This window comes from Heterodontus francisci, chromosome 4 (assembly GCF_036365525.1).
Source record: "Heterodontus francisci isolate sHetFra1 chromosome 4, sHetFra1.hap1, whole genome shotgun sequence".
NCBI lineage: Eukaryota > Metazoa > Chordata > Chondrichthyes > Heterodontiformes > Heterodontidae > Heterodontus > Heterodontus francisci.
The window spans coordinates 188,018,267-188,032,461 of NC_090374.1; the positions used below are offsets into that span (position 1 = coordinate 188,018,267).

At 45.5% G+C, this 14,195-nt stretch overlaps 1 protein-coding gene across 3 annotated transcripts in view; it reads right to left on the minus strand.

The window, feature by feature from the left end:
• The window catches only part of dnah6 (dynein, axonemal, heavy chain 6), a 554,194-nt gene that overhangs the window by 452,164 nt on the left and 87,835 nt on the right, over positions 1–14,195 (minus strand). For all 3 annotated transcript variants that reach the window (XM_068030693.1, XM_068030691.1, XM_068030692.1), the window contains one exon: positions 8,820–8,971. In XM_068030693.1, the coding sequence (XP_067886794.1) occupies positions 8,820–8,971 (152 nt within the window). The remainder of the gene's footprint in view (positions 1–8,819; positions 8,972–14,195) is intronic.

A 14,195-nucleotide genomic window follows, 5' to 3' on the forward strand; every position in this document is an offset into this window, starting at 1 on the left:
TGTGGGTCTGTGAGAAGGTCTCCAATTCCTCATCAGAATCCCATTTTTAATATAGTAGCCTTCTGGAACTCCCTTTGCCTCAGCTTCAGTTAGAGCCAATTGTGATAATTTACTTAACTCTGGATCGGCTTGCTGAGCCTTGATCAGAGAAAACTTACTGAACATTTCCTTTGGATTATCAAAGGCCCAAAGAAAGTTTCATATATTCGGCTATCTGACTGTGGTGCCAATCTGACGGCCGACAATAGAACTTGCTTGGCCACTGCTCAGGTCACTACACATGAAGGAAAAATTCCTGGTACCTTTTCCTGCAACTGCTCTGCCTCTTTGACTTCACCTAGTTTTTCCATGACTACTGGAGAAGCTACGACCTTTGCTCTGACCAAATCATTCCCCAGTAGGTCAACTCCGTTTACAGGCAAACTACGGACAACTCCGACAGGTACCATCACTGACCTCTCTGCTAAGTCTCCACTCTATTCAAGTAAAAGCGGAAATCTAACACATGTTGGAAAACCACCTAGTTTAACCCTATCAAAGCAGCTGGAGTTCCCCAGTGATGTTAGTGCCTAGATCTTGCAGACATTACAGAAAGGTTAATGCAATGACAAAAGCAGATTCCTACCCAATTCCTCGCCTGGAAGACTGTATTGACAGAATGGGCAGCGCAACATTTCTTATAACAGATTTGTTAAAGGGATACAAAGGTACGGGTATATACTCCCCGCTGATACCATTCACAAAACATAGAAACATAGAAAATAGGAGCAGGAGTAGGCCATTTGGCTCTTCGAGCCTGCTCCACCATTCATTATGATCATGGCTAATCATCTAACTCAATAACCTGTTCCCACTTTTCCCCTATATCCTTTGATCCCTTTCACCCCAAGAGCTATATATAACTCCTTCTTGAAAACATACAATGTTTTGGCCTCAACTGCTTTCTATGGTAGCGAATTCCACAGGCTCACCACTCTCGGGTGAAGAAATTTCTCCTCATCTCAGTCCTGAAAGGTTTACCCCATATTCTTAGATTATGACCCCTGGTTCTGGACTCCCCCACCATCGGAAACATCCTTCCTGCATCTTTTCTGTCAAGTCCGGTTAGAATTTTATAGGTTTCTATGAGATCCCCCCTCATTCTTCTGAACTCCAGCAAATATAATCCTAATCGACTCAATCTCTCCTCGTACGTCAGTCCCGCCATCCCAGGAATCAGTCTGGTAAACCTTCGCTGCACTCCCTCTATAGCAAGAACATCCTTCCTCAGATAAGGAGACCAAAACTGCACACAATATTCCAGGTGTGGCCTCACCAAGGCCTTGTATAATTGCAGCAAGACATCCCTGCTCCTGTACTCGATTTACTCGAATCCTCTCGCTATGAAGGCCAACATACCATTTGCCTTTTTTACCACCTGTTGCACCTGCATGCTTACCTTCAGCAACTCTTGAAGGTAACCTTGGCATTCAATGAGCTCTCTGGTGGAAAAGGTATGCCTTTCCCCAGCAAAAGATTTTGGGTGGTCCCTGTATCCCTAAGTATAACTATAGGTTTACCTGCCTCACTTGAGGGATAAGGAGTTACTTTTCCTATTGACAAGAATTCCCTATAACTTTCAGGTATCTTGTTCAGGCCCCCGCACTCACAGTGGTAGTCTGTACTTGGTCTTACAGCTGCAGTCAGAGCTACAGCCTGATCTGTCATACTCTCGCTCAGGACCCTTTCTCTACATTGGCCTTGTGCACCCCAATAAGTCCCATGGGTTTACACCGCAACTTCCAGCATTCTGCACAAAGGTGTCTCACCTTGTGACAATGGCAACACTTAGGTTTGAGGACCTCACTTCCAACCTCAGCATCTTTCTTTCTGGCCTGAGAAGATCCTGGGGTGTTCCCAGCTGTTCCTTCTTGTCCCCGGCTACTTCCATTCCTTTTACCCTCCCAGCTTCTATCCTTCTCGGGTTTGTGGGGGTGATGGACAAAAGGTATAAGTTTATAAACAAGCTCGTAATCATTAGCGATTTCTGCTGCCTGTCTGGCTGTTGAAACTTTCTGGTTCTCTACATGGGTTCTTACGAATGGAGGGAGTGAATATTTAAATTCTTCCAGGAGAATTAGTTCCCTAAGGTTCTCAGACGTGGCCTTTGCCTTTAGTGCCTGATAATGATCAAAATTAATTTGCTTTACATCTCAAATTCTATATAAGTCTGCCCAGACTGTCTCTTGGAGGTTCTCAAATTTCTGCCTGTACGCTTCAGGAACTAACTCATAAGCAGTGAGAATAGTCTTTTTTGCCATCAGAAAGCATGGCATAAACTTCATGAGCTCTGCCCATCAACCTGCTTTGCATAAGCAGTGTCCAGCTCTCCTGGTGTCAGATCATTCCCACCAAAATTTTTATTGGAGTTAAGATCACCCCTTTGTCTTAGTTCCAACTTTTAAAATTCAAGTTCCCTTCCTTCTCTTTCATTTTATCTTTGAAATTGTAGTTCAAATTTTTTTGATGGTCAATTTTCTTGCCTGTTCAAGCTTAGGTTTTTCCAATTCTTTTTCTTTGTCAAGTTCAAGTAGCCTCATCTGCAACTGAATTTTAGCTAATTCAAGTGCACTACCATCTGGTTTGCCTTTTTCTTCTTCCAATTTCAAATATATCTGCTTCCTTAACTCCTGGTTTTAACTCTAATGCCAACATTTCTGTCAATTCCTTTTGTCTAACCTTGGTTAAGTTTCTCAAATCACTCAGGGATACATCTTCCTTCCCCAGAAAGGTTGTAGCAACTAACAAAGACATTCTGGGAGTGTAAACTTTAATGCACAAGAAACATTTTTTTTTAACTTTTCCCCTATTCAATTATTATTACCCCCTTACAATTGCACATTGTTGGCGTTGGGTTATCCTGCACAGAGTCCCCAATTATACGTTAGAACCAAGGTGGGAGGAGTGCATTGTCTTTTCTAGTTCTACTTCTCCACAGGTTACAGCATATATTTAAATGTTTACCCAGTTACTGAAGCGGTCGATTATATACTCTACTCTTTGTCCCAGAATAAAATACACCAACCAAATTTCTTTAATAAACAACAAAATTATCAGTTAATTATCAAACAAGACTTATCCAGTAATGAAGCAAAGCATTAACACACAGATTGAAATATGAATGTTCCCTTTTTAAATTCTCCACATACACACACACACAGTGAAGAAAATACAGAAATTCTCTCTGCAGAGGTCTTTTACAAAAAAAGACAAAAATGAATATTTTTTACTTGCTAATTCTTTAATAAAAAGAAGATCTGGAAGGAAGTCAGTTGTTCCTGTGGCTATCCCCCTCTCTAACAAGTATACCGTTTTGGATACTGTTGGGGGGGGGATGGCCTATCAGGGGAAAACAACAGCAGCAGCCAGAGCCGTGGCACCACGGTTGGCACTGTTGTGCAGCAGGAAGGGACAAAGCGCAGAAGAGCAATAGTTATAGGGGACTCTATATTCAGGGGCACAGATAGGCACTTCTGTGGATGTGAAAGAGACTCCAGGATGGTATGTTGCCTCCCTGGTGCCAGGGTCAAGGATGTCTCTGAACGGACAGGGGGCATTCTGAAGGTGGAGGGTGAACAGCCAGAGGTTGTGGTACACATCGGTACCAACGACATAGGCAGGAAGAGTGACGAGGTCCTGCAGGGGGAGTTTAGGGAGTTAGGTAGAAAGTTAAAAGACAGGACCTCTAGGGTTGTAATCTCGGGATTACTCCCTGTGCCACGTGCCAGTGGGGCTAGAAATAGGAAGATAGTGCAGCTAAACGTGTGGCTGAACAGCTGATGTAGGAGGGAGGGTTTCAGATATCTAGATCATTGGGATCTCTTCAGGGACAGATGGGACCTGTACAAGAAGGACGGGTTGCATCTAAACTGGAGGGGCACAAATATCCTGGCTACGAGGTTTCATAGTGTCACTCGGGAAGGTTTAAACTAGTGTGGCGGGGGGGTGGGAACCAGGGCAGTAGGACAGCAGGTGAAATAACTGAGGGGGAACTAGTAAATAAGGCCAGTAAGACTAAGAGTAAGAGCAGGCAGGGAGATGTTGCTGAGCACAGCAGGACTGGTGGTCTGAAGTGCATTTGTTTCAATGCGAGAAGTATAACAGGTAAGGCAGATGAACTTAGAGCTTGGATTAGTACTTGGAACTATGATGTTGTTGCTATTACAGAGACTTGGTTGAGGGAAGGACAGGATTGGCAGCTAAATGTTCCGGGATTTAGAAGCTTCAGGCGGGATAGAGGGGGATGTAAAACGGGTGGGGGAGTTGCATTACTGGTTAAGGAGAATATCACAGCTGTACTGCGGGAGGACACCTCGGAGGGGCCGTGCAGCGAGGCAATATGGGTGGAGCTCAGGAATAGGAAGGGTGCAGTCACGATGTTGGGGGTTTACTACAGGCCTCCCAACAGCCAGCGGGAGGTAGAGGAGCAGATATGTAGACAGATTTTGGAAAGATGTAAAGGTAACAGGGTTGTAGTGGTGGATGATTTTAACTTCCCCTATATTGATTGGGACTCACTTAGTGCTTGGGGCTTGGATGGGGCAGACTTTGTAAGGAGCATCCAGGAGAGCTTCTTGAAACAATATGTAGATAGTCCAACTAGGGATGGGGCCGTACTGGACCTGGTATTGGGGAATGAGCCTGGCCAGGTGGTCGAAGTCTCAGTAGGGGAGCATTTCGGGAACAGTGACCATAATTCCGAAAGTTTTAAGGTACTTGTGGATAAGGATAAGATTAGTCCTCGGATGAAGGTGCTAAATTGGAGGAAGGCTAATTATAACAATATTAGGCAGGAACTGAAGATTTTAGATTTGGGGTGGCTGTTTGAGGGTAAATCAACATCTGACATGTAGGAGTCTTTCAAACGTCAGTTGATTAGAATCCAGGACCAACACGTTCCTGTGAGGAAGAAGGATAAGTATGGCAAGTTTCAGGAACCTTGGATAACGCGGGATATTGTGAGCCTAGTCAAAAAGAAAAAGGAAGCATTTGTAAGGACTGGAAGGCTAGGAACAGACGAATCCCTTGAGGAATATAAAGACATTAGAAAGGAATTTAAGCAAGGAGTCAGGAGGGCTAAAAGGGGTCATGAAAAGTCATTGGCAAACAGGATTAAGGAAAATCCCAAGGCTTTTTATACGTACATAGAGAGCAAAAGGGTAACTAGGGAAAGGGTTGACCCACTCAAGAACAGAGAAGGGAATCTATGTGTGGAGCAAGAGGAAATGGGCGAGGTACTAAATGAGTACTTTGCATCAGTATTCACCAAAGAGAAGGACTTGGTGGATGATGAGCCTAGGGAAGGGAGTGTAGATAGTCTGGGTCATGTCGTTATCAAAATGGAGGTGTTGGGCGTCTTGCATTAAGGTAGATAAGTCCCCAGGGCCTGATGGGATCTACCCCAGAATACTGAGAGAGGCAAGGGAAGAAATTGCTGGGACCTTGACAGAAATCTTTGTACAGGTGAGATCCCAGAGGACTGGAGATTAGACAATGTTGTTCCTTTGTTTAAGAAGGGTGGTAAGGATAATCCAGGAAATTATAGGCCGGTGAGCCTTACGTCAGTGGTAGGGAAATTATTAGAGAGGATTCTTCGGGACAGGATTTACTCCCATTTGGAAACAAATGCACTTATTAGCGAGAGGCAGCATGGTTTTGTGAAGGGGAGGTCGTGTCTCACTAACTTGATTGAGTTTTTTGAGGAAGTGAAGAAGATGATTGATGAAGGAAGAGCAGTGGATGTTATCTATATGGACTTCAGTAAAGCCTTTGACAAGGTCCCTCATGGCATATTGGTACAAAAGGTGAAGTCACACGGGATCAGAGGTGAGCTGGCAAGATGGATACAGTGGGCGGCACAGTGGCGCAGTGGTTAGCACCGCAGCCTCACAGCTCCAGCGACCCGGGTTCAATTCTGGGTACTGCCTGTGTGGAGTTTGCAAGTTCTACCTGTGTCTGCGTGGGTTTCCTCCGGGTGCTCCGGTTTCCTCCCACAAGCCAAAGACTTGCAGGTTGACAGGTAAATTGGCCATTAGCAATTGCCCCTAATATAGGTAGGTGGTAGGGAAATATAGGGACAGGTGGGGATGTGGTAGGAATATGGAATTAGTGTAGGATTAGTATAAATGGGTGGTTGATGGTACGCACACACTCGGTGGGCCGAAGGGCCTGTTTCAGTGCTGTATTTCTAAAACTAAGAACTGGCTCAGTCACAGAAGACAGAGGATAACAGTGGAAGGGTGCTTTTCTGAATGGCGGGCTGTGACTATTGGTGTTCCGCAGGGATCAGTGCTGGGACCTTTGCTGTTTGTATTATATATAAATGATTTGGAGGAAAATGTAACTGGTCTGATTTGTAAGTTTGCAGACGACACAAAGGTTGGTGGAGTTGTGGATAATGATGAGGATTGTCAGAGGATACAGCAGGATATAGATCGGTTGGAGACTTGGGCAGAGAAATGGCAGATGGAGTTTAATCAGGACAAATGTGAGGTAATGCATTTTGGAAGGTCTAATGCAGGTGGGAAGTATACAGTAAATAACAGAACCCTTAGGAGTATTGACAGGCAGAGAGATCTGGGCGTACAGGTCCACAGGTCACTGAAAGTAGCAACGCAGGTGGATAAGGTAGTCAAGAAGGCATACGGCATGCTTGCCTTCATCGGTCGGGGCATAGAGTATAAAAATTGGCAAGTCATGCTGCAGCTGTACAGAACCTTAGTTAGGCCACACTTAGAATATTGCGTGCAATTCTGGTCGCCACACTACCAGAAGGACGTGGAGGCTTTGGAGAGGGTACAGAAGAGGTTTACCAGGATGTTGCCTGGTCTGGAGGGCATTAGCTATGAGGAGAGGTTGAATGAACTCGGATTGTTTTCACTGGAACGATGGAGGTGGAGGGGCGACATGATAAAGGTTTCCAAAGTTATGAGTGGCATGGACAGAGTGGATAGTCAGAAGCTTTTTCCCAGGTTGGAAGAGTCAGTTACTAGGGGACATAGGTTTGAGGTGCGAGGGGCAAAGTTTAGAGAAGATGTGCGAGGCAAGTTCTTTACACAGAGGGTGGTGAGTGCCTGGAACTTGCTGCCGGGGGAGGTGGTGGAAGCAGGTGCGATAGCGACGTTTAAGAGGCATCTTGACAAATACATGAATAGATGGGAATAGAGGGATACGGTCCCCAGAAGTGCAGAAGGTTTTAGTTTAGACAGGCATCAAGATCGGCGCAGGCTTGGAGGGCCGAATGGCCTGTTCCTGTGCTGTACTGTTCCTTGTCCTTTGTCTTTGTCCCTTTTGGTTTGGCATCCGGGCATACGGAGATGGGTCACTGGGATCTTTTCAGAAGCAATTTGTTCTGGAGATGTAATGAAATCATCTGGTAGGCTTTCCAGGACATGTGGCATCAGAAGTTTCAGCCAACACACACTTGAATCGCAGGGTTTTCCCAAAGACAGGAGGAAAGAGGAGCTGACACACTGGGTTTCTCAGTGGGGTTTCTTTTTCCTTGGAAGGCAAAACACCAACTTTCTTCAAAACTGTTACCACCCCAACTGACTTGAAAACCCCAAATAAAAAGTCAACCTCCTGACCTCCATAAACCTTGACTTGTGGCTTCTCTGTAAACATCTTCCACAGGTCACCAAGGTTTGTTGTTTATTGAGCTTAAAGCACATGATTTCTAGCAAAGGTTGTTTTCAATGTTGCTTTTATCCTTTCCCCCAGGTGTCGTTAGACAGACAGTTCAATGAGTGACAGTGAGTCCAGTATGTTGAGTTAATGAAAGCTAATGTAAACTAAGGTTAAAGGTCACGGAAAATATAAGGTATAAAGGCCTGGAGCTGAAGTTATAATAACAGGACCAGTGTAACATGAAGTTGAAGAAAGTTTCACAGTTGGCCAGGCTGCCACTAAGGTCAGTAATTGCAATGTAAACTTTCCCTCAGCCTTCAAATCTCTGTTTATGTTGTCAATTGTAATTTCCTCTCATAAATCAAAAAGCAAAAATATTTTACATCTAGTACACTCATTCCTGGCACAGAGACAACTCCAAGCTTATCTCTCCAACATTTCTAACATGTCGACATTTGTAGTTGAAACTACGTGAACTTGTCATGCTGTAGTTATATTGCAGTGCCACCACTGGCAGGAGAGTGTAATTACTGCATGACAAATTTACATCAGCAGTTTCCATTATAGGTATAGTGATAGTATTTTCTAAATTAAAATATGAAAATAAGGTCAGAATATCCCCATTTTAAACATTGCTTGGCACCCCACATTATAGTGAATTGAGTTCCACCATGAATGAACAACTGCAAAATAAGGAACAATTGTTTATTCTATGTTGTCACTCAACTAATTATAAAATGAGGACACAAAAAAAATGAGTCATAGCACTTAGAAATTGAACAAACCGGACAACACAGTATCACATATATTGGAACTCAACCCACAATAATATGGAGTGTCAAAAATGTAACTGTAGATGCCTCCGCACTAGGCCTCTGTCATACTGTCAGGGAAAGCACTGAACCAGTTGTTATCTCAAAAATACGAAAAGCATAAGTGAGAAAAACAACCCAAAAAAACAAGTTATAGAATGATCTACACTTTGATCAAGGAATACTTGACCAGTTAACCATCTAGATAACTAGCTGTTAATAGATTCATATCAGAATGAACTCTTATGACCCAAAGACCATAATCTAAATCTGCTTATTTTGTTACATACATGTAACCAACAAGAAAAGTCATATGATTTTAGATGGATGAACAATGTTTACCTCCAGACAACGTAGAGGTGAAGGTATTAGAGTCTTCTTAAGTACCGTATTATCAACCAGCAGCAGTCCTAAGTTTTTATTCTGCTTAATGCTGACAGCATCAGTATGCTGTTGGTGGTATTTTTCCAGCCAGCTCACAAAGAAATAAATATCTAAATTAAAAGTAAACACCAGATTTTATGTTATGACACTGAGCACATTTTGCAGTTTTAGCTTTGATATTAATACTATATTTTAAAACAAATACAATTTAAAATTAACAAACTATTTCCCGACATTAAACCACATCCTCAGTCTGCTGATTAAACTACCAGGAATAAGTGGAAGGAAAGTAAAATAATTTAGAAATGTCAAAGCATTGGAAAGGGTGCAGTGGAGATTTACCAGGCTGGTACCCGGCTGAGGTATTTCAGTTATGTGCAGAGAACTGGGTAGCGGGGATTGTTCTCTTCAGCACAGAGAAAGTTAAGAGCAGACTGAAAGGAAGTGTTCAAAATATTGAGGGTTTTGATAATGTCCATAAGGAGAAACTGTTTCCACTGGCAGGAGGATTGGTAACCAGATGACAGAGAATACTGATGGAAGGTCACAGACCTGAATCGTTAAAATCCAGCCCAAAGTAGTTGAGTTAAGAGCCCGCCGCCACTCGTGGTGGTGGGCTCAAAAAATGGTGGCCCATTTGCATGTCCGGTTCAGCCAGCCCCTCCCCCACAATCACACGGCGGGGATGGACTGTACAACGCTTGGAACAACATCAGCTGACAAGTCAATAGATGCTGGCGCCATATATAAATGGCAGCAAGCCCTGCATACAACCTCTTGCACATTTAAACCTTTGCTGCTGGAGCTGACCAGCCAGCATTGACGGCTGAAGAGCCCCATCTGCCAAGGAACAACCCCTGCAAGGCACTAGAGATGGCAGAGGTGCGAGGAAGGGTGGCCCTGTAGTTAACCGATGCCTCCCTGTGCACTCTCTTCTAGGCTGCATGGGAAAGGCGGGAGGTCCTTTACCCCAGCGATGGAAAGAAGAGTTCCTCCTGCCTGATCAAACAAGCCTGGACAAAGAAAGCAGAGGAAGTAAGCTGCCATGTGGTCATCCGACGAGACTGGGTGCAGTGCCACAAGAGGGTGAACAATCTCGGCAAAGGTAAGATGCACTTTGTTGAATGGCTCCGTTTGACTGGACTGTCGTCACACAGAGTGGCACATGGGTGCCACCACTGCCATGTCAAAGACAGGGAGGTTGGGCAGGGAGGATTGATGCCACATGAGGGGCTGCATGTGTGAAAGAACTCACCCTCGTTTGCACCTCAAAGCATGGCACCTACATGACAGGCTGACGTCGTATTACAAACTGATTGTCCCCCACTTTTTGTTGAAGCGCCCTTGTTTTGACATGCGTCATGTTGTTGTTTGGCAATGTTCAATATCTGCATCCTTGCTCGTCCAGGTGAAGAGGGCCTACAATGCGAGGAAGGTGTCCAGGACCTGTGGAGAGGTGCCAGACGTCAGACCGCTAACACATGCTGAGGAGGAGACCCTGGAGCAGGCTGGCAGCCAGGGAGGATGCGACATTTTGGACAAGGATTACTCAAAGCATTTCATTTTTGGACACAATGCTGTCATATTCGTGACATGTGTATCATAATACTTAAAACTGTGCTCTTCACATTGTATCTTGCAGGGCAACGCTCCAAGTCGGCATTAGAGGCCCTGGAGACCTCCAGCACCTCTGAGGAAGAGACAACCTCAGAGGATGCAGCAACCCATATCACTTGTAACATGGATATCCTTTTTTCTGTGTGAATGATGCATACAAGCATGTACCGATTATGTGCCTTCCCATTACATCATTGACCTCACATAACTGCCAATGTATGGAATATCATTGCCATATCAGTGGTGATGTGGCACTACACGGATGCAGTCACATGGGCAATGGCTCAGTCAGTAATGCTGCCAGTAATGGTGGAGACACAGATGTCACAGATGCACAAGACTGCAGAGTCGATGAAGGACGGCGATGTGTGATGTGGGGAGCATATGCTGCACTTCAGGGATTGTGGAAGCGCTCAGCAATAAGGCGTTGTCGTGAATCCCTTGCTCGGTGCTCACCGTGGTGTCGTCCCATGCACATATGCTGCTGTATCCTCAATGTCAGAGATCTCTCATCATCCTGCAAGGCCTCCTCCCTCTGCATTGCAAAGTGTGCAGAACATAGCATACAGCAACAAAAACAAGAAATGCTGGAATCACTCAGCAGGTCTGGCAGCATCTGTGGAAAGAGAAGCAGAGTTAACGTTTCGGGTCAGTGACCCTTCTTCGGAACTGACCCAAAACGTTAACTCTGCTTCTCTTTCCACAGATGCTGCCAGACCTGCTGAGTGATTCCAGCATTTCTTGTTTTTGTTTCAGATTTCCAGCATCCGCAGTATTTTGCTTTTATTATAGCATACAGCAACAATGTATGCAGCCTTTTCTGGTGCGTACTGTAGGGGCCCACCTGATCTATCCAGGCAGTGGAAGCGCATCTTCAGCATGCCGATGGCCTGCCTGATGGAAGCTTGTGTTGAGCTGTGGCAGGCATTGTATCTCTCCTCTACATCGCTGGTGGGGGTTCTCAGGAGCCATGTCTGCAAGGGGTAGCCCTTGTCTCCAAGAATCCACCCCTGAATCTGAGCCGATGCAGTGAAGAGCAGCAGCACCTACCTGGAACTGGCGCAGGATGAAGGAGTCATGGCAGCTGCCTAGAAAACGGGCACACTTGCATGAAGCACTTCTTGTGGTCACATACTCGATGCAGGTTGAGTGAAGAAAAACCCTTTCTATTGAGGTGTGCAGCTGGCTGTCCAGTTGGAGCCTTGATGGCCTCATGCATGCAGTCTATGACCCCTTTGCACCTGTGGGATTCCCGCAATAGTCCCAAATCTGAGGACCCTCTGGGCCTGACTCTCAGGGTTCATCCTGAAGCGAACATAGTCACCTGCCCTCCTGTATAAGGCATCAGTGACCTCCCTGATACAGCGGTGAACTGCTAACTGTGAAACCCACACAGGTCGCCAGTGGATCCCTGGAATGATGCGGAGGTGTAGAACTTAAGAGCTGCTGTCACTTTGAGGGCCACAGGCATAGGGTGTCCACCAAAGCGCATCAGCTGCAGGTCATCATTCAGCAGTGCACAGAGAGGTCTCACCGCCTCTCTGGAGATCCGCAATTGTCTCCGACACTGGCACTCTGACATCTGCAGGTATGTCATGCGGGGCCTGTAGACCCGCTGCCTTCTCTGGCCTCAAATGTGCCTTGGTGACTGCTGCTGATTGCATCTGGGAGCTTCCACATTGGCAGCACCTGCCTCTTGGTTCCTCCTCCCGCGGATATTGCTCCCCACGGCATGCGGATCAAGAAAGACAGGGTGAACCAGCCCCTTCTGTATGCTGAAGCAGAACTTGGTTCCTTCAGTAAGTCAATGGCACCTATCAGGGCAGAGAGTGATGTGAATTGGTGCATCAGCTACAAATAAATCAAGGGGACGACGCAATTAGATTCAATACAAGTAAAAACATGGTGATGGAAAAACTACTGTTATTAAAGATAGACAAATCACCAGGATGTGACAGTTTCTACCTCAGAATATTAAAAGAAGTAGGTGAGAAAATTATTAATGCATTAGGCATGATATTCCAAAACTCTCTTGATTCAGGTACTGTCCACTTGCATTGGAAAACTGCAAATGTTATACTACTGTTTCAATCAGGTAAGGGAGATAAACTAGGAAATTATAGGCCTATTAGCCTAACACCAGTTGTGAGGAAAATACTAAGGCTGAATTTTACTAGACCCTGGCGACAGGCTGGGAGGTGGGAAGGCTGGCGAAATGGCACGGGAAGGAGTCGGGGGCGTGACTAACATCTTCCCGCTACCACGCCATTTTGCAAGCAGTGGGAAGCTGGCAGATGTGACACCTGCGGAACCCCAAATGAGCCACTAAGTGGCCAATTAAGGGCCCATTCTTGCCTCTGCAGGCATTTTGCCAAAGGTGGGAGGGCCGCCACTGAATAGGGAGACTATCCAGTGTAACCTGGTGGCCTCTCAGTGGACTTCAAGGAGGTGGTGGGGGGGGGGGGACCTCTTTTTTGGGCACTCTATGGCCCACAGTGGTGCCCCCAGAGGCAATGGCTGCTCCCGTGGCAACAGCGCCACCTGCCCTCAGCGACCCACCCCAACCCCACAATCCTAATGGGCACTGCTAGCCGTGGCGCTGCTCGGGCCACAGCTCTTTGCAGCTTAATAGGGATTGCAGTCCTGGCAGTGGCCAATGAAGTGGCTGGCCCTGGGAATATTCCTCCCCAGGGCCCGCCACCGGCCAAAACAGGCTTGCCTCCCGCTTTCAACTCCGGTGGCAAGATTTCTGCTGTCATGGGAAAATTCAGCCCCAAATTTCATTTTGGGCAGAGTGGTCGATCATTTGGAGAGATATTTCCTGATCAGAGAGAGACATCACGGATTTGTAAAAGCTATCACATATCTATTGAACTTACTTGACTTTTCTGAGGATGTAACTAACGTGGTAGAAAAGGGAATGCCTGTGGATGCCATTTATATGGACTTCCAGAAGGCATTCGACAAGATTCCACATTCAAAACTATTAACAAAATTGACAGCACTATTTGCTTAAACTGGAAACTGGTTTGAAGGTAGGATACAGGGAATAGGCTTAATGGGTATGTGCTCAAAATTGTCAGGATATGACTGGTGGTGTCCCCAAGGGATCGGTACTGGGCCCACAGCTTTTCACTATATTTATAAATGACTCAGATGAAAGAAGAGAGAGCCATATACTGAAGTTTGTTGACAACACAAAGTTTGGTGCCACAGTGAATAGTGTAGATGACCAAAGTTGCAAAGGCCATTGATCGATTACACAAGTGGGCGAAACTGTGGCAGATGAAGTTCAATGTAGGCAAGTGTGGAGTTATCCATCTTAGACCTAAGAAAGGTTGATCAGAGTATTTTCTAAATGACAAGACGCTAAGAACTGTGGACGAGCAGAAAGATTTAGGGGTCCAAGTACAGAAATCGCTAAAAGCTAGTGGGCAGGTACAAAAATCATTAAAGAGGCTAATAGAAAGTTGGCCTTTATCTGAAAGGGGCTGGAATACAAAGGCTAGAAGTTACATTACAGCTGCACAGAACTCTGGTTACACCCCAACTGGAGCACAGCATTTAGTTCAGGACACTGCATCTCAGGAAGGAAATACTGGACTTGGGAGGAGGTGCAGTGCATGTTTACCACTTGTGTGGCATGAATGTTACTTGCCACTAAACAGCCCAAGCCTGGGTGTTGTCCAGGAACTCCTGCAACAATATCCTGGGACT